This window comes from Corvus hawaiiensis, chromosome 3, assembly GCF_020740725.1.
Source record: "Corvus hawaiiensis isolate bCorHaw1 chromosome 3, bCorHaw1.pri.cur, whole genome shotgun sequence".
Lineage (NCBI taxonomy): Eukaryota > Metazoa > Chordata > Aves > Passeriformes > Corvidae > Corvus > Corvus hawaiiensis.
In genome coordinates, this window is record NC_063215.1 from 24,554,534 (window position 1) to 24,581,078 (window position 26,545).

Genomic DNA, 26,545 nt, shown 5'->3' on the forward strand with positions numbered 1-26,545 from the left:
AATTTTATTACTCCCACATCAACAGTTTAAAAAGTAGCCCAAAACTAATGAGGTATCTGTCCAGGTGCTGAAGAATGGGACTTAAAAAAGAAATAAATTTGATTAACCTAATTAAATAAATCTAGTTGATTTTTAAATGCATATTCTGATAAACTAAATCCAGATTGTAGTTTTCAGATTTTTTTTTTGGTGTTTGCATTACCTTACTGAGAAAATATTAGGGTCTAAGTTATTAGGTTTTGCCAGTTACTATAAAAAGTGTTGAATGTGGAACATCTTTTGATGGGGGGAGGAAACTGTAGTACTCGAAGTTTTAAGATGCACATGTCAGCTAGACTGTCAATTTCTAATTTCAAAAACAGTTGTGAAAGTAATGAAACAGTAATACATGGATGAAAAATTAAATCTCAAGTTTATTTTAGTGAGGCTTGTATTTATTTTCTGTTTGAATTTTAAGGTAAACCTTTAAAAATTTTAAAAGCATTTTTGCTATATCAAGACTTGGCTGCCAGTTGCAAGTTTTCACAGATTATTTAGTGAAATGCCTCAGCAGGCCTTAAAAATATCAGTAATAATTTCTAAATGGTTTGACATCATTCTTTCCTTTCAGAAAAATGTGCTGCTGAGTTACCTAGAAAAAATGCTTGCAAATATCTCATTGTTTTTTTGTATTCCTAGGTTCACAAATGACTCAAACACTTCCAAGTAGCTTACCAGGAGACTGCCCACTTTCTACTTGTGTCTTAACTAATTCAGAAGATGTGCTGCTACCAGGTAACTAACACAACTTGATATATATTACAGAAATTACAAATAATTCATAGCCTTTATATCTTACTTTGGAAAGTACAGTATACTGAAATGGGAACTGTAGCTATTTTCTCTTTTATATTTAAAGCTGAATTATCTTAGTTTTTCTTAACTAAAGAAAGTATGTTGTACTAAGAACTCGAGAAAAATGGAGCAAGAGGAATACCACTGGATAAATATTCTGCCTTACTGCTGTATTGCCTGCCTCACTGCATCCTCTTTACTCATACCATTCCCTGTTAATAACTTCTTGTCCTGACATGGTCTCAATCTTCTCTGCTCTTAGCAGTGATCATATATATAACACAGAGTGCACATCAAATAGTGTGATGTGAGAAGCTAAAAAGAGATCTGAATGAGGGTAAGACCACAAAGAACTGAAATGTCTTCCAAATTTTCAGTTGAAAAACTCAAATTTGAAAGTTAGCCTAATGTGTTTTTCAGCTTAAGTAGTCGGGTTTGAAGAAAAACGAGTAAAAATAAATTGGCTTTTTAAATGTTTTATGGTTTCAGATGGATTAAAATAATTTGTTAGCAAGGTAAGAACCTCATAAAGTTATTCTTGTAAAGTTAGGGGTTTGTTCCTGTATTTTGGTGTATTAGCAGGGCATAGGAGAGAAGATTATTGTGAAGTCTGTTGAGCTGCATCAGTGAACAGCTCATTAATCTTAATAGTATTGATTATGTAGGCGATTGGTGTGTGCTTCAAACCTCGTGTCATCTGTCAGTCACAGGGACAAAAAGCGCAAGTCAGATGCTGGCCTTAATCTCAATAGAAGAATAAGTAGAAGGGAGTCTTTAGAATTTGTAATGAGGGCCACTAGAGCAGTTTCTCTGCAGCTTTTGTAATACAGTTTTAAAAGTCCTTCAAGAAAATGTTTAAGTCATAGACTGTAATATTTCAGTCTCTGACAGGATACAATAGCTAAAACTGTTGCAGGTTCTTATAGAATTTGCTTTGTTTCTCATCCATTTTCTGTTTAGTTTTTGTTGACTTGCCATATAATATCCAGAGAAGTGACTAAATCTTTGTTTCTTCAGTTCAGGAATTCCATATATATTTCACTAAGAAATTGCTACACTTTTTGTTTGGTTTAATACATTTATATTGCCACTTTTTTTGTTTTGCAGAAGAACAAATGGAAGACTGCTTGAACTCAAGTTGTGATTATCTTTGCGGAACTGAGAAATCAAAGAGACAGAGGACAGAGGTAGCAAAACATGCCTGTCATACTTGGACTGATATTCATATATCCATGAGCACATCAGTGAATTCTCCGTCGCATGGCAATGAGCAGAAGAGCTTAACACCAAAACGACATGCCAGAAGTTTAACAAAGAAACAGATTATACAGCACACTTTGGATGACAGATTGTCTTTAGGAAAGAAACATTTAAAGTTTCCAAAGAAAAATCAGAAGAATGAGACGTGCAAGACTACTTCAATTGCAAATGGAAGTTCTCTTCTTGAGGGCTTTGGTCATATTAGTCCTTCCAAAAAAATAGTCCAGTTAAATACTGCTCCTGCTTTGATTGACAGTTTCTCTAATTCAGCTATGAATAGTGAAGACTTAGATGCATGTTCACTGGATAAAAGCTTCCCTGTTGACAGAAATGATTATATTCTTGAAGACAAGAAGAGGAAGAAACTACAAACATTACCAGGTTTGAAGCTGGCTACCTCAGAACTGGGTACATCATGCTCTAAGGGGTTCTTGCAAGCAGTTACTATGTATAGCAAGTCTTACTGCGCTGAAGAGGCTTCTTATGAAGACTTCTTTTCATCATCTAATTCAAATGAAAATGAAGTACGAATACAAGTACCAAAGGAATCACAGAATCCTTCTGAAGTTTGTTGTAAATACTCTTTTACAAGCATGGACCTACATGATGTGAGTTTCTGTGAGCTACATAATACTGGCAAGAAAAGTAGGAAGAAGTCTATTTCAGTGAATGATTTTCCACTAAAGAAAAAAATCAAACCAGCTAAACGTCCTGGAAGCATACCATTAAATATATCAGGTGGTGAAAAAGATGACACTGAAGAAGCTCTAGATTCTGATGATGTGAATAGGCTGCCACAGCATGCTCATGAAAAATTCTACAACAATGTGAATTACTGTGCTCATACTACTGGTAAGTTACTACATAGAGCTGGAAAATCAAAAGATATCATACTGCATTAGATATACTAATGCAATGAAATTGCAAAATGAACTGCCATTCCAAAAGGAAAAATATTTCAGAAATACACCAAAAGAAGAAAATACTGTGGTACTGACTTTATTATTGAGTAAAATAAATGAGTCCATAGAATTCAAAAGAACGCCTATTTGTTTTCCCATACCTTACAAACACAAAGTCGTAAGAGATAAGGAAACTGCACTCTGTGCACAACAAAAGTAATGTTGAGCCTTCTTTTCTCCTAATCTCCTAACTTTCTGTAGCAGTTCAAAATCTGTTTAAGAAACCAAGGTCTTTCTGTTTTACATGTTATGGTGCTCTTGTAAATTGTTTATTAGTAACTCCTCATCATAGGTTCCCTTGTTCAAACTATTTTCAATTCACAAGTAAAAATTGTTACCAGAATTGCAGTTAGGATCATAAAATCTCTGGTGGAAAAAAACATTTGAGTTAGCAGTTTCTAACTTGTGCAGTGATGAAGATGAAATAAGACCTGCAAGAGTTGCAGTGTAAGTGTCTTGTTGACCCATGACTTTTTTATATGGAACTGACCTTAATTTTTAATAATAATTTTAAGACTATTTTTTATATTTAAGCATTTTCAAGTTGGTTTAGTATAAGATATTTTTGTGTAAATGTATACTAAAATACTGAATCTCAGGAACTTCACTGGATGATGCTCCTAACTTGCATTGGGGTAATCATTTTCAGATTTTGATGTTTTGAGCTTTGTCAAGCTTTACATAACTTTTGTAATTATAGTTGTATATTTTAGTAATTTATTTTCCCTAGAAAATTCTGTAGAAGTGTGTCAGTTGATTATATAAAACTAATTATTAACTTAAAGGGCTCGACAAACTTGTTATCAGACTTATGAAATCCAGTGGAAATGTTGAACCATGACTGTGCCTATATGTGTGAGTAATAAGTTACTGAACTGTGAGCTGCTATTTTGAGTTCTCTACACCTGTATTTTAATATCTGGAATGCATCATTTCTAACACAGTTAAAAAACCAGTGGATGCAGGCATATGTTATACAGGTAAAAATGTACACCCATAAATGACAACTTTCTGCTCCAAGGGGTAGATGAGCCATAAAGTTGAGGTGTCTATGTTGGATCTTGTTCTCACCAACAAGAAGGTGCTGGTGAGGAATGTGAAGTTCAAGGACAGCCTTGGCTGCAGTGACCATGAAATGTTGGAGTTCAAGATCCTTGGAGCAGGGAGGAGGGCATACAGTAAGCTTACTACCCTGGACTTCAAGAGGGCAGACTTAGGCCTCACCAGTGATTTTCTTGCTAGAGTACCATGGAAATAGGTACCCAAGGTATATTCAAGGATTTTCTCCTCCAGACTGGAGAACAACGCATCTCTACAAAGAGGGAATCATGGAAAAATGCCAGCAGGCCTGCGTGGATGAACATGGAGCTCCTGGACAATCTTAAACAAACAGGTAGCTTTCAGAGAGCAGAAGCAGGGAAAGGTAGCCGGGGAGGAAGACAGAGAAATCGAACAGCCATGGATCTGATTAGGAAGGCTAAAGCACTATCAGAAGGAAATCCACCCAAGGATATGAAGGGTAAACAAAAAAAGCTTTAGGTGCATCAGCAACAAAGGAAATACTAGGGAAAATAATGGGTCCTCTCAGGAGTGACAGAACTAGTTACCCAGGTTGTAGAGAAGGCTGACAAACTCAGCATGGTTTTTTCCCCAGGCTTCACCAGCAAGTGCTTCAGCCACACCACCTGTGTTGCAGCAGGTGAAAGCAGGGATTGGGGGAATGAAGAAACTGCCTGCTGTAGGAGAAATCCAGGTTTGAGACCTCCAGCTCTGGAGCCCCCAGAACAAGAAAGAAGTTGACGTCTTGGAACAAGCCCAGAGCAGGCCACAAAGATGATCACAGGACTGGAGCACCTCTCGTATGAAGACAGACTGAGAAAGTTGGGGATGTTCAGGCTGGAGAAGAGAAGGCTCTGAGGAAACCTAAGAGGAGCTTTCCAGTGCCTAAAGGGGGCTTACAAGAAAGCTATAGAGGGACTTTTCTTGGGGGTATGTAGTGATCGGCCAAGGGGAACAGTCTTGAAATGAAAAAGAATAGATTTAGGTTAGATATTAGGAAGAAGTTCTTCACTCTTCAGTGTGCTGAGGCACTGGAGCAGGTAGCCCAGAGAAGTTGTGAATGCTTCATCCTTGGAAGTGTTCAAGGTGAGTTTGGATGGAGCTCTGAGTAACCTGGTCTGGTGGAAGGTGTCCTTGTCTATTGCGCTAGAGTTGGAACTAGATGATCTCTAAGGTTCCTTCTAACCCAAACCATTCTATGATTCTGTGAAATAGATGAACCCACTGTAAGAGGTTTTTTGCCATGTGTCAATGTACTAGAAGATGATCCTTAAATGCTGTAGGTCCTAATGTCAAAGAACAGTCTGGTTTTCATTAAACAGTCATGGAAACAAGGAGAAAAATCACAGAGTATTCTGAGCTGGAAGGCAGGGACCCACAAGTGTCACCGAAGTCCAGCTCCTGGCCGTGTACAGGACAGCCCCAAGAATCACACCATTGCCTGAGAGCATTGTCCAAATGCTTCTTGAACTCCATCAGGCTTATTTGCTATGTTTAAACTTAGGTATTCCAGTTAATTTTAGATTTAATTATAACTTTTAAATTCTAACAACTAAATTATGATCTCTGTTCGTGTGTGATGTCATGCTTTTATTTTCATGCTGGACAACTTTTTTAAAATAATAGTTTTTAGAGGACAGAAAAAAAAAGGAATAACATTCAGCAAACATAAGTTATCCAGTGTTTATACTTTTAATCCTTTTTGTTAGTTCCAATTTGTGTTTGTAGTGATTTTAATAGTATTTGTGTTTTATCAGTGATGGCCCTTTTCCCAAATATGGTATATTCAGCTTTGTGCATCTTTTGCGTAGTCAAGTAGGACCTCAGGTCTGACAGCTTGAATAAGCTCACTTAAAAATTGAATGAATCAATAATGTAAGCGAAGTTGTGTTTTCCCTAATAATGCAAGGTTTGTGGAAGAAAATGAAAATCTTGTATTGCACTTACTCCTGTGATTCTCTATGATGGAATAATTGATTTTTATTAATTGTGGATTAAGCATTTCCTTTTTTTAATTAAATGTAATTTGTTTCTTGTCCCTATTAGTAAATAAAGGGTAAATTGGTGGGTTTTTTTCTGTATATTGTACATTATTTGAAAACCGGTAAATCCAGTATATTTTTAAAAACGAATGAATTCTCTTTGTTTGTCATATACATATATATGGTTAGGAGTAATCAAATAGCTATATAAAATATTATATCTGTAAATGTTTTAAATATCAAACATTTTTCTTGCCCATTTTTTTGTTGTGATTTTATGTCAGTGGCACTTTCACCCAGTATCTTTAATGACAAGAAGATTTGATAAGCTTTCTTTCCATAGACTACTTGGAACATTTCGTTTTAAAGTAGAAGTGTAATATGCAGGCTTGTCTGAAACCAAATTTTCAAGGCCTAACGCTTATGTGGTAGCAAGCTTCAGGTTCCTTTGTAGGGCACATTCAAGACTGCCCAGTTGTTCTGCTGAAATAAGTACTGCTACTTAATTTCCTCTTACTCCAGGTCATGAGACTCTTCATCTGAAAGCTACAACAATAAATAATAATGGACAAGGAATGCAAGAGTATACTCTCTTAAGCTTTTATCATACTAAAATAATTTAGAAATTTGAACTCAGACTTAGCATTAGTTCCAGACTTAAAAATAAACTTAAGGCTTATCTGAGTGAATTTTATATATTTATGGTAATGTGGAAGGCAAATATTATCTTAATGGGGAAAAAGACTTAAATGAAGAACCATTTTACTGTAATTAATGTAGTTCAGTGTTAAGCTGGGAAATCTGGAATATCATTCTGGTGCAAGAAATCATTGTGTTTAATTTAGATTAATGAGTTTTACCTGAGTTTCTAGGTGCTATGGGGCTTAATGCTGCAAAAATACTTTTTATGTCTTTAAAGCACACATGTGAAAACTTCCTTAGATTGATGTGCCTTTTGTTTTTTTCCAGCTTTGGAAGAAGATAGGCTTACTAAAAATATTGTCTAATGTCCTCTTGATGCCTTAGGTTTTAACTTTTGTATTTTTCAAATTCTGTACTGCTTGGTGCATGACTCTGAAGTTTCTTGTAGCCTGTTAACTTCTGCTCTCTCATGCTAGGTAGACATAACAAAGCCTCTCTGGCCCTGCTTTCCAAGGACACCAAGACTGTCCTAGGCCAAAAATATAAACCAGAGAGCCACTAAGGGGGGGGAAAGGTGAGGGGAAAACTGGAGTTTTAATTGGAGAATTAACCCTGCTATGCAAATGAACCAAACCTATAAAAGGGTGAAGAACTCGTGAGCTGGGGTCCATCTTGGGGTCCATTTTGAGAATAGCTTCAGAGTCCCCAAGGTGTACCTTTGAAAGCCTTTCAAATAAATACCTACTTTTATTCCCTTACTCCTGTCTAGTCTCTGTTTCTGGGAGGCCTCTTAAAGCATCACTCTTGATATTTTATTATGTCCTTGTGAAAAACAAGTGAGGCATGAAGAGGAAAACTTTTTTCCTTGATTCCCTCTTTTGTTTATCTTCACAAAAAGTTGAATTGTAACTATTAAAAGAAAAAAGGAAAAGTATTTTTGAATACAGGAATAGGTTGAGGATTATTTTGATGTAGTCAAATTTGCAAAGCCTGATGATACTTGTCCTAGAGCATATAACAAACTACATAAAACTTTTATAAATGATGAACAGGCTCTCTCTGAGGACCTGGGGGTTTTCAGCAGACTTGAAGAAATTAAGTTCTGTATAATAAAAACTTGGTGTTTGCCCATGCTTCAGTAATATCTATAGTAATAATAACAACACAAGTTATTAAATATGCTGTGCATATGTACCTGAAGGATTATTAATGATGACAAATTTGGACTTAATTTCTTCATAGTTGGGGTAAATACCTCTATGGATAAGTACAAAATAGTAGATACAATATAACTTAATTTAAGTGACACTTCATAACAATATTTTTAAAGTAGAGAACTGATACTATAGAAAAAAATTTTATTAGATAGATGTGGTTTATTTGATCGAGCAGAACTAGCTCATTTTGCCTAATCATTGCTTTTTAAATCAATGGAAATATCAAATGGAATTTTGAAGATAATATTCTGGTTCAAAACTTCTCATTAGTGTTAAAATGATCATGAATGAGTAGAAATTTAAATTGCAAAGTAAAATCACTCTAATTTGTGATAATGCTTCAGAGAGCTCAGTTGTTGATTTTGGTGCCAATCATTGAGCAGTGTTTTGGAAAAACATTTAGGGGATCTCCTGGACCACAGTGTCAGGAGTTACCTGCATGTTTGAACTTAGTTTAGGGATAACTAATGCTGGATGCAATTGCTTCAAAAAGTTCCATCAACTTTAAAGTTCTCTAGGAAAAGCTACTAAAGATGAAAACTCATTATTTGTGCCTGAGTGACTGCTTCAAAAAGAAGTAATCAGGAAAAGACAGAAAATAGTGAAGCTTGAGACCTATAGGATGGAAAACTTGGAAAGTGCTTGAGAAGTCCTGATAGACAGGAATAGCAAAGAATAGTCCTTTTTAATGTAGTGCCTAAGATCCCTGAACTGGTAATCAGAGATAAGGGACATTATCCGGTCTTCCTGCTTTCCTGTAAATATGAAGAACCCACAGAAGTGAACCCTAACTGGAAAGAAGTCCAAGAATACAGGTCTTAAGACTTTAAGCCCAAGTGCTGTGGAGCATCAGCATTCAGGCCAAGAATAGTAAAAGGAATATTATAGCACTTTTCACTGCTGGCCCCCAACCCAAGCTACCCCTCAAAAAAAAAAAAGAAAAAAACAAACCTGAAATAACCTAATGGAAATTAACAGAAACTACTTTGGGTAAAGCAGTGGAGTACACGATCTCCTTACATCCTATGCAGTCATGTTGTTAGGTTTTTTTTAAGGTTCAAAATACATCTTTAAAAGTTCTGTTTTTCATGGAAAAAGAGGTCATTTTTTTTTTTCTTTATTGTGTGTTTTCTCCTCTTCTACTTGCCATCAGTCTTCCTCAGTGATTAAAAACAATGGGTCTCAGTGCAATACTAAATAAAATTAGCGTAGTTATTAGTTATCTCTTTATTACATGACACTATGTGTCATTCGAATATTGAATTTAAATCAACAATTGTACCTGAAAATCAGGTTTACATTTATTACACAAAGATTGCTGGAATAAATTTTTGACTAGTTTAAAGATTATAATTTTAAGATGAGTTATCAGTAACGGATTGTAATTTGATGTTATGTTAAATCAAGGATTAAGAGTTTAAGTAGCTGACAGAGAAAAAATTATTCGTAGTTATATATGCATACTAAATAAAGATAGTACTCTTCAGGATGTTCCAAAAGTAATCAAAGCAACTTAGTTAGCAGGAGCTAAATTTAGGCCACTTTAATCACTAATTAAACTTTCTTTAACTGATCTCATCCATTTCTTTGAAATGAAAAATTAACAAATGCTCTAAAGTAGACTTTATTGAACGACATTTGGGAAAAATTCTTTCCTTAAATTTTGAATAATTAAAGCTTAATTGTTTAAAAGATACATCAAATTATTTCATCTTAGGCAAGCTAATTTCTCAAATGATTCTGAAGTTTATTATTTAGTTCTTATAAAAGTCATCCTGACAGTATTGAAGAATTAAATGTGTTAATTCATAAAATACGTAACGAAAAATAGTGCTTTTTGACAGAGTGCGTTCTTATGGATGGTGCCTTTTGATATATAATAGGTCTGATATGCCTGCATGTGCACAGAATCCTTGCCTGCTAACAGTTTGCTAGATTTGCTTGCAAAGCATTTGATAACAAGTTTCAGACCTTCAGGTCATTTTAGATAAACAAAGTGTGTACCAAAAGCATTGATTTTTAATAAGAAAATCTAGCCACTGATGCTTCATATGCAGATATCTCTATGCAGAGAAATTGCATGTTTTGTAATAAATAGAAAGCAGTTTAGCAGATTCTCCACTTGTAGTTAATACATGGTTTTCAAAATATAGGAAATTGGGAGTTTTACAACTCATTTATTTCCAAGAAGAGATACTGAAAGATGAAGTCAGATGCTTGAGTGTCATTCCTTTACCCTAACTGAAATACAGTGAAAAAATAACTGGTACAAATTATTAACGAGTGTCTTAAGTGTACATAGCACTGTGATATGATAAAATAATTGGTGGCAGTTCCATTTCATAAGATTGCATTTTTCATTTTAAGTTTCTAAATTTGGTTTCTAGGTGATGAAAATGAAGTTTCAGAGTGTCATGTTACTGATGGCTCTTGCAAAGTTTTTAACAAGCGAAAGAGTAAGCACACTGGGGGGCTTAAGAAAAGCTGGAAGACTCCAAAAGGTCAGTTTGACTGGACATTTGCTTTGTTAAACTCTTTTGTGGAGGATCATTGACCAACTTCGTATGTACAAAAATTAAAATAAATTCTCTTTGCAGTATCAATTTTAAAACTTTTCCTGAATCTTTTCTTGATATAATATGCTGATGGTCTTGGTGTATAACCATAAAACTCAGCTTCTGGTAACTTGTGGTGACAGAGTCCATGCCAAGCTGACACCATAAAGGAGGTTGGTAAGCCAGCTCAAACTGAAAAAAGCTGAAAAGCCACTGAAGTTACCTGAAAAGATGCCTGTTCCTTTTGGAGGAGTTACTAAATGCAACAGGTTTTTTATTTGTTTTATACTGGATCATCACCAGTGGATGTTTCTGCAGAATCAAGATTTATGCATGATTTTCTTTTAGGTTCTGGTAAAAGTAAATTTCTCAATTTGGTATTTGAGCTCAATTTGGCTGTAAAAAAGGGAGAGAGGATTGAGTCAGCACTGAATCTTTTTTTTAAGTGTTTTTCCTTTGTAAAAGTCTTTTAAGTAAATATAAAACTGATCAGGAAAATAAATATTAGTTCTTTTAATCAGTAAGTAGCAAGTCAATTGAAATGAGTGCTGAGTTCTTTCGAGAATGGAAAGTCCTAAAGCACTAAATGATATCTGCTGTCATTAACTATATGAAATGCGTTAGGTGTTTCATTGGTAGGTACTGGTGGAGTTTCAAAGAGACTGATCACCGATTTTGATACTTTTTTATGTAATAGTTTCGTGCAGTTGCAATTACTAAGTTGTTCAACATTTTAAACATCCTGAAGAGAGGATATTAATCTCCATGGGCCAGTGATCTCTGGATTAAAATGATTATTTGACTTGTCTGCATTTTGCTACTTTTACGTTTTTTAAATATTTATTCCCTTTATTTTCCTAAATATATTATGTGTAAAATTAATATCTAGAATGTAGAATGTATAAATCACTCTAGATCCATGTCCTATAGAAGCATTTAAGATAGTGCTATCTCTAGGCTAAAATATCTCTCCAGAATAGTTTCATCTCCTGGCACAGAAATCTGACTGAAGCTGCTACATATAAATCCACAAACCACACTCAGTGGCTCTTTCTAAGGCTATTTGCAGAAAGTGTGCTTGGAGATTTGTCAGGTTTGTTGGTACTGATTCCTTCTCCAGTGAAATTACTCAACAAGAGCATTATACATCAGTGCTAATTTTGACTCATTTCTCTTAAGATCCCAACATAATGAATATATAATGAAGAGAAAGAAAAAGCAATATGAAATTCTATTTTACTGTTCCTCTTTGTCAGATCTGGCCTTGCAGTCAGAGGTATCTTTAAATGGTTCTACTTGGTGTCTGCTTGCAAAGCATGCTCTGTGAGGTGTTTAACAGTAGGAAAGTTAAGTGGGTGCTAGAGAAAATTTCTATTGAGTGTTTTGAGATTACTTCTTTTATCCATTCATTTTATCTTGCTGATAATACCATTTCACTCAAATATCAATAAAATAGCAGTGTATAGTTTCATTCATGTCAAGAATGCTTTTTAAAACTAATTTTAAAGGTTTTCATTGTCAGCGTGACTATGCAGATTCAGATAGAGACAATTTTGGGGAAGGACAGGTATTTGACTGAAAAATAAAAAAAAAAATTCACAAAAAGGTGCCATGTGATTAACCAGGTGCTATGTCTGGCAATGAGACTGGTGCTCTGAAAAGTTTAAATTTTAAGAGAATATTGTTTTGAACAAAATAAGACTCTGTAAATTTTTGTAACTAATTATGTTGCAAAACCTCTGTAGTACCAATCAGAATATGTTCTTGAAGCTTTATAAAAACAACCAAACATTATACACCATTTTTATTTAATACATTTTTCCAGTGGCTACAGTTTAAACATTGCAACATTTTGCTAACTTTTGGCAATGTAAAAGTTAAGTTAGAAAATGTTAGTTGGTTTCCTTTGCAAAAAGAAAGAAGTGGGAGAGAAATGGCACAAATATCTTTAAAAATATTATTTTATTGAATCATAGTATTATGAAGAATTTCCTAACTTAATTTAAATCTTAAAAGAAACTTTTTGCTAAAAGCAAAACTGCAGAAGAAATGCCATTTCCTAGATATTTTCATGGATGAACATTTCCACAAACGTGACTATGTGAATCTTGAGACAGACCATATTGCTGGGAATCTGTTGTAAGTGTGATCTCTTAAATTCATTACTTTGCTTCCTAAAATAAGAGACAGCTATGTAAATTGCAGCTATCTTTTTTATAGAAAAAGAGTTTGAAATGTAATACCTCCTTAAAAATATTTTAGATGCTTGCTGAATGTAATTCCCAGATAATATTGAAACCGAAACTTCTTAGTGTACTTTAGTTATAACTCATTCACTGTGGTGTATGCTACAGTGAACACTACAATTCTAACTCATTCAGTACAGTGAACGCATGTCAGTAGGCCTTTGGAGTTCACTATGTGATGGTAAATATTAAAAAAGCCATGGAAAAATATCTTTAGGAAATAGGACTAGGTCTAAGTCTTAACATTATTTACGTCTCTGGTTCTTTCAATTTTTCATTTGTAGTTTCTTTAATAGAAACCAAGCCATAGGTTCTGTATTTCTCTGCTGTGCTATTGTGTTATGCTTTTGTTTTCTTCAAAACATCATGTAGGTTGAGTTTCTTGTATTTTGTTTTAGCTGAAGTCAAAACCAAGAATGACTTTGTTTAGATACTTGTGATGCCATGATGATTTTTGCCTTTTCTTTTATACCCGTTATACCTTTTTACAGCTTCTGTATTCCTAATGCTTTTTGCCTACATTCTTGGACTTGTTTGTCAAGCTCAGAGACTAAACATTTTAGAAGCTTCGTAGCTAGGGATCAGTGTGCCCCAGACCCCAAGGTCCTCTCCAGAACACATTCTGTAAACCAAGACAGAACCATCCAGGGGAAGGTTCCTTGGGGAGGGGGGCTCACTTGAGCCTCTCATTGGGGAATCTTTGATAGATATGCTAATTAGTAAGACCTATAATGTTATACCCAATGTTGGGGGGGTGCATCTCGATGCACATGACCTGGATGTGTGCACCTAAGGATCCTTACAATAAATACCAAGGTAAAATCCCTTTTCCCCTTCTAACCGTGTCTGACTCTTGATTTTAAGACCAGGAAAAGGCATCACTTGTATATCACAATTTTAGATTAAAGTACTCATAATTTCTTTATCTATACTCTTTATGTCGGCATGCTTATTGCACTGTTAATGTGGAAGATGTCTAATCAAATACATGTAAAATTGTAATGTCAACAAACAAAAGCCACAAAGACAGAACAGTTTATAATGGCAGCTGCAGGTGTGTTTGGGGAAGATAAGTAAGATTTTCAGGAATCTTTAATGGCTTCAGGAAAAAGATTTTTGGATTTAAAACAACACCACCACCCCGAAACCAAGACTTTTGGTAAGTTCAAAGGCAGCACATATAGACAAATTTGTAAAATTGACTCTTAGTTTTGAGGCAGAGTTGGTAAGGATAAATGCTGTCGATTAATGCTTGTGAATGTCAGCAGGTGGCTTCCCTGGTCTAGAAATCTAAGTTGATGCTACTGAATTGCAGGGATAAAATAAACCCTTTTTGCATTGTGATTTGGTTTTCAATTATTCCATGAAATTGGATTCATAATTCTGTGTTGCTTTGCACAGGGAGGACAAAGTGAAAAAACTAAAATTCATCTTAAAGCCGAAAATGTATTCAAGAAAGTTATTTACAGTAGTGGTGAACTACTGGTATGAGGTTGAGTGCTCATTTTATTGCTTATTGTCACAAAAAAGGTTACGTTTATCACAGCGCCTGTTGCATGCCACAAGTTAAATATTTTGTACTTTAAAAAGATCAGAGACTCATTATTATTAACCAGTTAACTGCCATTTTTATCCAAATAAAAATTTGTTTTATAGTTTTAGAGGGATAGGAGAAGTGATGAATGTCTTTTAAAGCATCTAAGAGTTTCACGTCACTAGAAATACAATTGGAATAAATTTTAAAATGAAAAAACCCCTTAAAATACTGTTTTCTGAGTGAAAAGAAGAAACTCTTTAACCATGTGAAAAAATGTTTTTTTCACGAGAGATAATTAAAAACATATTTTCACAAAGAAGACAGTATGGACTTAACTGAAATTCCTTCAGTTTTGTTTTTAAACAGATTCATCTTGGCTCATATTTCTGTAGCTCTTGGATTTGGGTGAAGGTACATCAGCACTGATCTTAAGAGATTTTTTGAGAGAAGATTTTTACAAGCAATCTAAGCTCATGCTGTGGAACAAATAGGGTGAAGCAGGCTATTGTGAGATCCTGTTATCAGAATCCTTTTTTAAATTACTTTATTCATGACAAAACAAATTTTAATATCCTGAAAAATCTGTTACTATGAAACATGAAGCATCTTGCCAGATATTCAGGAAAGTAACTTTATGACTATATTTTATATGTGCATGCATAGACTTGTCTTAGATTGTGTTGGTTTAGGGGACAACATAATTTTATGTTTTCCTTCCAGTTTTGATTTGTAGTTGCTTTGAATAGGTACATATTTTAAATACTGATACTTGAAATGTTACTGGCTTAGAGGCACAAATGAATAGGACAGTGAATTAGACAAGGTGGAAGCATGCAAGCTCTTTTAGAGTTAACAATGAAGAAACTGGAACTACCTACCTTTATGGTTTGGGGAAAATGCTTGATGTAATGGGGGTGGTCAGAGGATAGCACTGTGAAGGATGCCTATGAATCCCGTGGTTTGAGACAGTTTTAAAAATACTTCTGTATGATTAATCCCATGACTATTTTCACTCAACCTTTGCGAGGCAGTTCTGGTTCTGGACTTCCTCCAGCTAGTGAATTTGTCCCCCACACTTCTCCCACATCAAGTTGAGGGCTTCCAGGACAGGAGCCATACTCTTGGCAACTGCTGCTATACCTTACAGTGCATGCTTTGGGCCATATCCTAATGTCAACAGTTTTGTTATCACCCCTTAGGGATGCTACCATGCCTGACAGGATTATGTCCTGTAGATGAACCCAGTGGGTTGATTCATGACCTTGGGTCACTAGAAATCATTCTCTTTATGACAGGTTTCATATTAGCTATTTGGGACTACCTACTGAAGTGCTGTAGTCTATTTCTTAAAAGTGTCTTGTAAAATCAGTACCTTTCTATGGCAAAAGGCACATGCTCCTCTCAGCTCAAGCTGTTTCCTGTTGTTCCAGGGACACTGGCAGCTGGTGTTCACGCTCTTGTATGTGTTGCTGTTTGGAACACTGGAAATGTGCTGTGACAGTGAAACAGGAGGTGGTTGACTGTAGCTTGTCATCTTAGCAGGCAGGATAGTAAAGATCCAGGAACTGAATTTTCCTAAGTTTTTATATTAAATTGTCACTAAATTTCTGTTTCCTCAACAAATCAACATATTGATTATTTTTCAGACCCTTCTTCTAAAAGAAGACATAGAGGATTAAGTAGATGGAGAGTTTTGGGTTTTTTTGTCCACATAGAATTAAGGAAAAAAAGACACCGTTTCTTTTTTTTCCCCAGAAGATTGGTAGGTTTGGTGACTTTTTATGAGGAGACTGTTTATGAGGCTTCATGTAAAGTCAGAACATATTTTTTATTACTACTTTTAGGCAAGTAGGAAATTGCTCAAGATCTATTCACAGTGAATGGTAGATAAGGATAAGCACCAAGAATAACATCCTGGAATATCAAGTTATTTGAAATACATCTATGTCATCTCCATCCTTTTGAATAAAAGTCTGTGGCATTCTTGGATTTAATGGTGGAAGGAAGGCTTAGGTACAAGAAGCAAATGCAGCTCTTTCTGCCTCAGAGCATGAGGGGAACAGTACATAAACCTTGTGCAAGAAGTCAGATCATAGAGTCCATGCTTGAAGCATACCTCATTGCTGAAGATATGTATGTATGCTGTTCTTTTCCAGTTTTGAGGTACACTGTGTTCACAACCATCATGCCAGAAAACCAAATAATCCACTGGACTGCAGCTGACTTGGCAGAGAATAACTGTAAAATTGAAACTGTTTTCCCTCTTGGCATCAGGAACTATCAGGAGGAAAAGCAACTGCTGCTTAGATCCTCTTTTTTTTTCTTTTTTTTTTTTCTTTTTTTTTTATTTAGCTCTTGGGAAAATGAACACCCTACTTAAACCTGCTGGTATCTGGCATGACTCTATAGGCTGGAAATCCTTTTGTTAATGGGTCTCCTTTCTAAATTATAGTCTTGCAGCTCATGAAAATTGTTGAAAATCAATCTGAACAAAAGATTTCCTAAACTCCATTTCATCAGCATCAGTGTCTTCATCAAGTTTTTGTGGTAATAATTTGACAAATATTACCATTCTGTTCTTCATTGGAATTAAACATTTGATAGATTATTGGTGTGATCTTTGTAGAATTGAATTATGAGTTTACAAACAAATTTGTATGGAACAGAAATATAAATAGGCAGTCAGTCAAATAGGAAAAAATCTTGCAACACATTACATATGCACTACAAAAATCTTTTGTTTTTCGAAGATTTGTCTGCAAGTATGATTAATTCATAATCCTTCAAGATTCTAAAAAAATATTTGGGGGGGGCATGGTTAAAAAATTTTTATTCTACCCTTCCTAATATTGCTGTTGCTCTTTAAAGCATGACATAAATATTGTTCAGTTGTTTACCATATGGTCTAGAGGGCTGTAAAGCTTTAAGTCAGGTTGTTGGCTATGTGCCAGTTTGGACAAATTTGGAGGAAAATATCCTCTGATAGAAGCCAGGTTACAACCACTCTTCTCCTACCAGGTTCAGGAAAAAAGAAATTTTCCTTGGAGGAAAGTGAAAGAGGTACAAACTATTTATTTAACAAACACGCAGGAAAAGGATAATAATGCTAAATAATAAAACCTCTCGCCATGGAGAGAAACCTGGGAAAATTTCAGATTTCTTCTGTAGATGTAGTCTCTCTCATCCTTGGAGCTGGGTCAGTGTGGGCCCACCTCTGTGGCCTTGGTGGAAAATTCTCCCAATGTGTTCTGATGTTGAAGCAGTCCAGAAGAGAAGAAGGGAAAAACCAAAGTCCCAGGAAAACAAAGTTCAACTCTCCATCTCCCTCTGGAGAAAAGGAGCTGAAAGCTGGCTGAAAAGCAAGAAGGGTGCTTCCTCCACTCTTGCTGCTGCAGAAAAAGAGGAGTGTGTATCTGTGTCCTTGAACAATTGTTTTGAAAAGTTTGCTTGGTTTTTTCTCTCTCCCCCCTCTCAGGCTCTGTTTAAAGGCACAAAAAAGCACAAAATTAATTTCTAGGGATAGAGCAGCGATAGGGGATACACATCATAAAGTCACCCCAAGACAATTATCATCAACAAGTGGCTTAAAATCTTGTCAGCAAAGTATTTACTGAAGTTTACAATCTTGTATCTTAACACAAAGTTAACATAAATCCTGGCTTGAGTCTTTTGGGCTGCAAACATATTCAGGATTATCTTCACCTCAAATTCCACTCGTTGCATAGTTGGCAGTCTCCAGAAGACTTAAACTATCCAAATTAACTTCACACTGCTAATAATTGTGCAAACCCACCACATAACAGTTGGGGTAAAGCAAAATGGTTTTTTCCCCTCTTAAAATGGTTCCATACCTACAGCTTGCACAACGGAAATGTGTCTCTGTGTCTCAGTTCTTCTGCCCAATGACCCATTGTGAGCAGAGTTAATGAGCCACTGATGTCTCCAATGAAGTAGCTGAGGCAAACATTGATTTCTGATGAACCGTCGATGATGGGTGACAACCATCGTGACCAAAACTTGAATGCATGGCTTGACAAGGTCTTAAATATCAAGCAATTAATTTCACTGGAGCTACTCTACTGTTGCCCACTACCCTTGTGGCTTCTTTTTTTATCTCACAATAAGGCCATATAAATCTGAAGCTTTATAAAGTGCTTTTAATTGGTCATAAGTCAGCTGTCTGGAGGCATTGTTCACTTCATTAGATCATTATGAGAGTGTAATCAATTTTTTTGTTTGAACAGATGAAACAGATTCATTCTATAGCATACTCTTTTTTTGTTGGAATTATTTATAGAAGGGTACAAACTAGTTTTCTTAACCTTGGTGAGGCTGGAGTTAAGGGGTGAAGTTCATCTTGCCTAAAATTTCAGCAGAAAAAAATTAACTGTGCATGACTTTCTCACATATCATTTGGGAAGGTGAGTATACATTGGGCATTATTTGGTACTAATGACAGAATTAATTTGCTCCTTAGTGTTGTCTTTAAAATGTTTCTTTTTGCCTATACCAGTTTTCTCTGTAACATAGTGTTGCCCCATGATAGCCCTGGTTCCTCTTCTTCCTGTCTTTTGACTTTTTTGGGGTAAACATGTACCATTCCTTCACCTGAGCTTTCATCCTAGAATCTAATCATGTTAGAATCTAAACTATAACGTTCCTTTCTCCTCCCCTTAGCATTCCACTTCTTGAGATTCGCTTCTGTCACATTGGTAATCCTGCTGGCTCTTTCTGATACTAGAAAAACATTCTTCACCCAGAGGGTGGTTGGGCGCTGGAACAGGCTCCCCAGGGCAGTGGTCACAGCACCAAGCCTGACAGAGTTCGAGAAGTATTTGAACAAGACACTCAGGCACACAGTGTGACTCTTGGGATGTCCTGTGCAGGGCCTTTGATGATCCTTCTGGGTGCCTTCCAACCAAGGGTATTCTATGGTTCTATGATTTCCTCAGGTTTCACATAATAAGGTAAAGACATGAAACTTTCCTGGTAAAATACAGTTGAGAACTGGACTGCTGCTTTTCCTGAGTGATGCTGACCAGGAACTCAATCCCTAATTTGTACCTGTTGGAAAGGCTTGAGCTTGGAATGAGAATCACTACTGCCTGTGCTTGTAGAATTGATAATGTCACGCTGATTGATGTAGGAGTTTTTTGGTTGCAGTCAAATGATTGGGAAGGAGCATCTCCTTTCCCCTTAATCTTTGGCTATCCTAACAGAAAAAGTCCCTCTCCAGTTTTGCTAATGATCACAGATGGGTAAACCTGTCCTTCAAAGTTGTAGAATGCTGGGAAAGCTATCCCTTGCTACAAAGTTATGCATTCCTATGGTTGGGGGGTTTTTATTTTTCTTAAATATAGTTGTTAGCTATGATTGGGTTGCATGTGGAAAACTGAAAATGTCAGAAAGTTGTAAACTCTGACACTGTTGTCTGAAAAGTCTGAAGCTACTCATTCTCTCTTATCTTGCAAACACGAGTTCTAGGGGTTCCTATGTCTTCAATTACAGGATTTCTCATTATTTTCTTGTATTTGGCAGTGAAGGAAAAACGATGCCCAGGCACCTGTCACGTCATCTAATTTCTCGGTCTTCTAATAGACTGCTTTGTTTTTCATCTTTCCACATGGCAATATTTGATTTAGTTAGGATGGGCTCATTTTTTCATATCTTTCTAGGACCAAAGCAGAGGTACTATATTTGGTGAAGAAATTACAGTTGAAATTGACTTTTGCAGCCAGAGGAAACTTGAAAAATATCAGTATCAAAGGATTGGTAAGAGAAAGGTCAGCCAGAAAGTAAATTACAGCTTTGAATAATTGCTGTTTAAAAATACTGAATAGTAATCATTCATTCCAATTACCAATTATTTTCAGCTATGAGCCACAATTACTTGAACAAATTAATGTTATACTACTTATAATATGTTTCTAAAAACAGCTTTAAAGTTTTGGGTCCTCATTACAACGTTCTTAGATAGAGGCAGAGTGAAATTAACCTGATATTTTTAATATTCCTATACTACACACAGCTCTGTCTTTTGGCTCATATACTATTAAGACTGAAGATTATTACTTCTGAAATGGAGTTGTAAAGATCAAAATTGATTATAAGTGTACAAAACCAATTTCAGAACCAGCTGATGGACTTCTTTGGAATAGCCAAAGAAAGGGATTTGAAGATTATAAAACAGTATAATATACTCTCCCTTACACTTTCTTTGCTCACACATGCACTGTTTTTTTCCTGCCTGCCTCCCACCCTCCAAAAGTTCTTTATCCCTTGTATATTGGCCAACCCACATAGGGTATCTTGTTGAGTCTGAAGTTGAAGATCTTTTTTCACTCCACTAAAACACATATCTGAGTTTGAGACTACTCTGAGGCTTATTTCTTTCAGAACTTCAGTCAACTCTAAGGCACAAGAGGAGCACTTGGACTAAGTAATATGCAATCTAAAAGTGCTATTTATTGGTTGAAATAATTTCTTGAAAAATATTTGAGACATGGGTTCTTGACTGAAAGACACAATGAGGCCTAATATACATAGGCTTGAATTTTATCAGTCACAAATCTAAATGTATTCCTATCAAATTAATTCTTTGCATAAATACACTTTATTCTTGAGAACTAGTCTGGAAAAACATTTTATGGTCTCATTTTCATTCATTTGTCACTTATGAAAAAAAAACTTATGACAAGCTTAATGAAGCAAAATTTGAGTTCACCTTCTTGAAAAGCAGGTTTTACAAAACAGGACTTTTTTCTTCTTGTCCTTCATCTCCAGGAAACACCAGCTAAAATTTAGAAGAGAGAAAGAATACATTTTGATGTTGGATACCTCTTTTGTGGTGTAGGTCAGTTAACATATAGGAAGTATCACTTTTAAGTACTGGGGAGATTTACTAATACTGTTTCCTTCTAGCTACTGAAATGAATGTTTTCTGTTTCAGATGACTTAGAAAAATCTTGTTGTTGGCAGACAGTAAAGAAGTACTTAATGCAACTGTGCTTCTAAGAAATATATAAAGGAAAGCTGAAGCTGTCATTTATAACAAAGTCTGTATTCCAGACCTCAAAAATAACTCAGAAAGGAGTGTGTGCTCTGACTCAGGGTATGGATATGCAACTCTTCAGGATTCAGAGATTAATGGTAAATAAAAGGACCAGTTAACTTAATACCACCTTTTCCAGTGTTTTATTAATAATAATCCTCCTATAAAACATGCATTAGAACTCATAATGATGCTCACCAGATGTCTTTTTGCTGGTCAGAAAAGTAAATGCTAACTCTTTTTTTTTTCAATAAAAGCAACATGTAAAATGAAACAGACACAAAAAGCACAGAAGAAAAATTGCATATTGGGGGGTGGGGGAGAAAGCAATTAACTTGAAAAATGTAGAACTGAAAATTAGAACATAGTTTGGCTAAGTTTTCCACTTGGTAACTGTAATTAAAGAGAACTGCTTGTCTTATTGAAGCAATAAAACAAAATATTGTCTGCTTAGCAAATGACCTTTAACTTGCAAAAATATGCAGTTCTGAATGCAAATGGAATAATAGCTTGGAAGAAATTAAATTTATTTCCAATTTCTACATTTTGTGTGCACCCTCCTGCATTCTTAAGTCTTTGAATCACTTCTAAGTGCACTGACAAGACATTTGTTCAGAATACTCACTGCATCATCTTGTACACGATGTGTTGTAATATAAAATCTGCAATTCAAAAGCTGACCTTGCAAGGTAAGGTCAGGACAGGCTGTAGATTTCCCGATTTGTGTGGATCCAGTATTTTTTGTTACCTATAGACAAGGTATTAAGGAACTGCTAACAAACATTTTTGCTCTGAAACTGAAGAAGCAGCTGTAGGATCTCAGGCTGCTCTGGCCTTGGTTTATAGTATTGCTGCTTTTTAACCCAAGTTTGGCAAAAATAGTGGTATGATTAGTAATACTTTCATAACATTTATAAAAAAAATGCGAGAAAGGATATTTTTCTGCACATTCTGAACTGACACATCAGGATTTAGCTTTAGAGCTAATACTATACAAAGACCCTCAAGAACCTAGTGCAATTTCTTTGTGTGGATTTAACTCCAGACTTTTAGACAAGGAGGTTGATTGTGATGGCAATGAGGCTTGGCTGCAGGTAGTAAAGGAGAATGTCATGACCGTGCTGAAACATACACATTTGACGTAGATGAGTTCTTCCACCCAGAAAGACTGGATAGATCAAAGCAAAAGCTTGCTTTTAAGCCTTGTTTTTGGCCTTCCCAGGCTGTTACATCCCAGAATCCTTTAATGCTCATGAGTTTATGGAGATCCTACCATGTGTATTAAGACAGTATGAGGCATATACTCATAACTGTATAATGTGGCATCACGTCTGATTCTAATCATCTGACCTAACCTGTGCAGTAGTGTACAGTCCTTTGGACACAAGAACCCTTACTCATTGTGTTACTAGATGCCCTTTTTGAGTGTTTATTCTCAAATGTTGTGTATGTAACTTAATACGGTAGATATATTTGATGTATCTTGTTGTGTTGTCATTATTTTTATTCAAATTCTTTATGTGTAAAACTCCAGTGTAGAATTGAGTTGGAACTTCCAAAAGCAATTAAATGTGACTGCTTGTTTGGAGTTGGAAGTAATGCAGTAGAAATTCTTTTGGCTAAGAATAGAACCAAATTTGATCAAGATAAATGCATATTATCTTCTTTTCAACTGTCAGTCTATCACTAGAGTAAGATTTCATCAGTAAGTATTGCTGGTAATAAGTTAGAATTTGGAAACTTTATTTCCAAAAAATACTGCATAGAATTTCTTTCAAATATTTCAGTGCAAAAGTTTCGTCCTTTTTTCTTTTGAAGTTTTATTCCATTTTACTGTTATTTGGGTTTATATTTTCACATTGTATACATATTCAGTGTGAAGTATTCAGTAGAGCTTACATAGTCTGGTCTGAGTGCATGTTTATCATGAATTTAAAAAATTATTGAATATGCTGCATTACATTGCTTCTGAAGACTTAAATAGTATCTGGATTTTGTGGTTGAAATTACCGTGTTGTGTTGAAATGACTACTACTTGAGTTATCATTAATACCTGCCTTGTCAATGGAATCTAAATTGTGTTTTATTTATGCAAAGAGTGTTCATATAATGAACAGTCATGATGCACATAATTTGTCTACATTCTGTTAGTCTAATAGTCTACACAGATAATTCCAACTCCGTTCTTAAATATGAAAGTTTACTTGGTCTTTCAATAGAGAACAGTTCTGTACTGATAACAGAGGTCAGATGGAATTGCATCAGAGTTCTCTCATTTGTTCTTTGATTCATTACTGGGTAAAATGAGTTGCCCTGAATTTTTTTTTTCCTGTGCTCACAATTCGAAATATTTTTGTGCTCTCAGCTCAGTATATTACTCAAAGGAAACTGAATTTTAGCAGAGACTTTGGGAGCTTACCACTTGTGGTTGTGTTAATATATTGGGGGGCAGAAGTGGGAATTAGTATTTCATATGGAGCCGTAGCTATCTGGAAAAATAATTTAAATTCATATAATGGTTTTGAAAATTAGGAGTTTTTTGAAATCATTGTATAAAATTCAGTCAGTCTGTTTTTTCTACAAAATTAAAATGTTTGTGTATATTTATTTGTGCATGTTCATGTAGCTACAAGTAATTCTTAGCTAAGATGATCAAAACCTCTTACATGTGTTTTTGATTACCATGTTCTGTATAGTTATGTATTTCTCTGATACTGCTAAAAGTCATGTTCTATCCTGCCTCTGTGCATACTGGAGGCTTTCATGGTCAGTGGTGATGAACTTCCTCCTCTTCTGACCTCTGTAATAATAATTCCTCCCAAGCTTATTTAAAGTCCATAGGGGGCAAACATTCCTCCTTCTCACATAAGCTATGGGGGGTATTGCAGGAGAAGAGAAGGGTGCTTTTTAAGGTGTCTAAGAATTGCTGGTTTGAGGATTGCTGTATTCTTTGAGTATACCCTGTGTGTTACATTACTTGGACAACTTTTATTCGCTAGAAAATACTGAAGAGTGAAAGAATGTTTACTTAACCTTGACATAAAATAGTGATGTTGTGCCAAAACCCAAAAAAAATACACTATCAAAATAAAAACAAAATAATTAAAATTATATTTTACAATAAATATGCTCTTGTTTCTGAAGCATCCCAGCCAGTTTCTGCCTTTCTTTTGGAATAAACTGGAATTTTAAATTACAGGTTTTCTTTGTTGTAGGTAAGCTACCTTTTCCTTTCCATCTGATGAAAAGGAAAAGTCAGTAGACCAATACTGTTCTTATTTCTATGGCATCTCAGGCTGGAAATCCTTTGCTTTTTGTTTTTACTAAAAAAAGCATTCCTGTCTTCTGCTATATTGTATGCTGTGACATAAAACATGATTGAAGAGTTTTGCTTCCTTCCATGTCCTCAAAGTTTAATATTTCTAGAATATTTGTTAATTAGTATAGACTCTTCTCCAGGTGATACTATAATTATGGAGTAGTTTACACCTTTTAATATAACATTTTCTAACTTGAGGTTTTTTCAGATTTTTGATGTTTTCTTGTTTCTTTCATGTCTCTTCCCAACAAGGACACTAGTTGCAACAAATATGTCTTCTGAGTAAGTATTAACCATTTTGACTCTTTATTCAGCCCACCATTTAAATTTGAATGTTGATAATTTTTTTAAGCCTATAGAAAATGAAATTTATCTTTAGGCTCTGCACTTTATTTCTTTCTGTATTCTAGCTAGGAACTTGTACATGCATGCATATGTCATTGTTATTTGGACTGTATATGTATGTCTTTGATGCAGTGGTGCAGACTGAAGCGGTTCCATAGGTGAGTTCAACAGGGCTTCAGAGCAATAAAACTAAAATCTTAAGCAAGTTTTGAATTTTTATGAAGGAAATGTAAATAGTAGTTGTGAAGAGTAAATGGTTCAGTCCAACACAGCCTTTTCACCATACATTTTAATTATTTCTATTTAAAAAGTCATAATCTGAAACATCAGTTTAAAATGTTTTATTTCATATGAATAGTTGCAGAATAAATATCAGTTGTAGGCTTTTTAGCAACTTAGTTTCAAAACATTAGAAGCAACTGCCACTGCATATTTTGGGGGAGAGTTAATAATTTTCTGGCATGCTCTTATCATTCTCTTAAAAGTCTTACAGCATAAGGAACATCCAACAAAAACATGATTCCATATTTTATACTACACTTGCTTACAGTTTTTGAATTCTTTTTCAAAACTCAGGATATTTATACTACCCAAAAATCTGTTTCAGGTTTGATATAACTAAATGCTGACAGTAACACAGATAAAAATACTCAGAAACAGTACTTAGTGGCTATGCTTTCAGAAGTTTTTTGTAAAAGGTCGTCAATAGCTATTAACAAGTATACTTATGTATGTCAGAAACATAAAATGGAATTAATAGTTTTCTTCTGTTTAATGTGCCTGGATGCTAGTAACACCAAGACTATAAAATGAACTTCACAAGTCATGCAATGCAGGATCACAGTAGAGGAGGTAAAGATCATCTCTACAGTGCAGATAGTAGGGGAAAACAGAGGCTGTGGTCTGCCTAAAAGAGGGGAACAAATCCTGGTTCAGCTGGGTATTTTTTTTTTTTAAGAGGTCATTAATATATTATTTCTTTTATGTTCTTATATGTTGACTTTTCCCACTACCCAATTACTATTTCATTAAATTAAATTGTCTGGGGATAACAATTGCTTTTCGTCAGAACCTTTTCATTAAGACTGCTTTTGGCTGACTACAGTTGTAGGCATTCATCAACTTGTAAATGGGTGAAGGGAAAGGGAGTGCTTCTGAAAGAACTAAAGAACAGAAAAGAGTCCTCCAAAGTACAACCCAGTGGTCAAAAGCCAATTCTACTTACCAGTAGCTACAGCCTCAAAAGCGGTTCATTAGAATTTACATTTTAAGATGCATGAGTTCAATGGTTTCATGGCATTGGGTTTTGAGATTATATTAAATGCTGCTCACTGATTCACAGCCACCAGCTACCTAATTTTCTGATTTAAAAATTGAGTGAAATTTTGCTGTAAATTTTCCTCCACCAGTTTTTGCAGCTGTCTCAAGTATAAACTGGTGAGTTTTCTCTGCAGTTTGTAAGACATCTTCAATTCAAGAAGATGTATAATTCAATTCTGTACAACAGAAGTTTTTCTTCACATTGTAAGGAATTTT

At 35.1% G+C, this 26,545-nt stretch overlaps 1 protein-coding gene across 2 annotated transcripts in view; it reads left to right on the forward strand.

Annotated features, from left to right (window-relative positions):
- The window catches only part of MCPH1 (microcephalin 1), a 46,710-nt gene that overhangs the window by 11,023 nt on the left and 9,142 nt on the right, over nt 1-26,545 (forward strand). The window contains exons 7-9 of one of the 2 annotated variants that reach the window (XM_048298127.1): nt 679-774; nt 1,942-2,946; nt 10,344-10,457. In XM_048298127.1, the coding sequence (XP_048154084.1) occupies nt 679-774; nt 1,942-2,946; nt 10,344-10,457 (1,215 nt within the window). Of the gene's footprint in view, nt 1-678; nt 775-1,941; nt 2,947-10,343; nt 10,518-26,545 lie in introns of those variants that run through there. The other variant, XM_048298126.1, reaches the window with a different exon arrangement.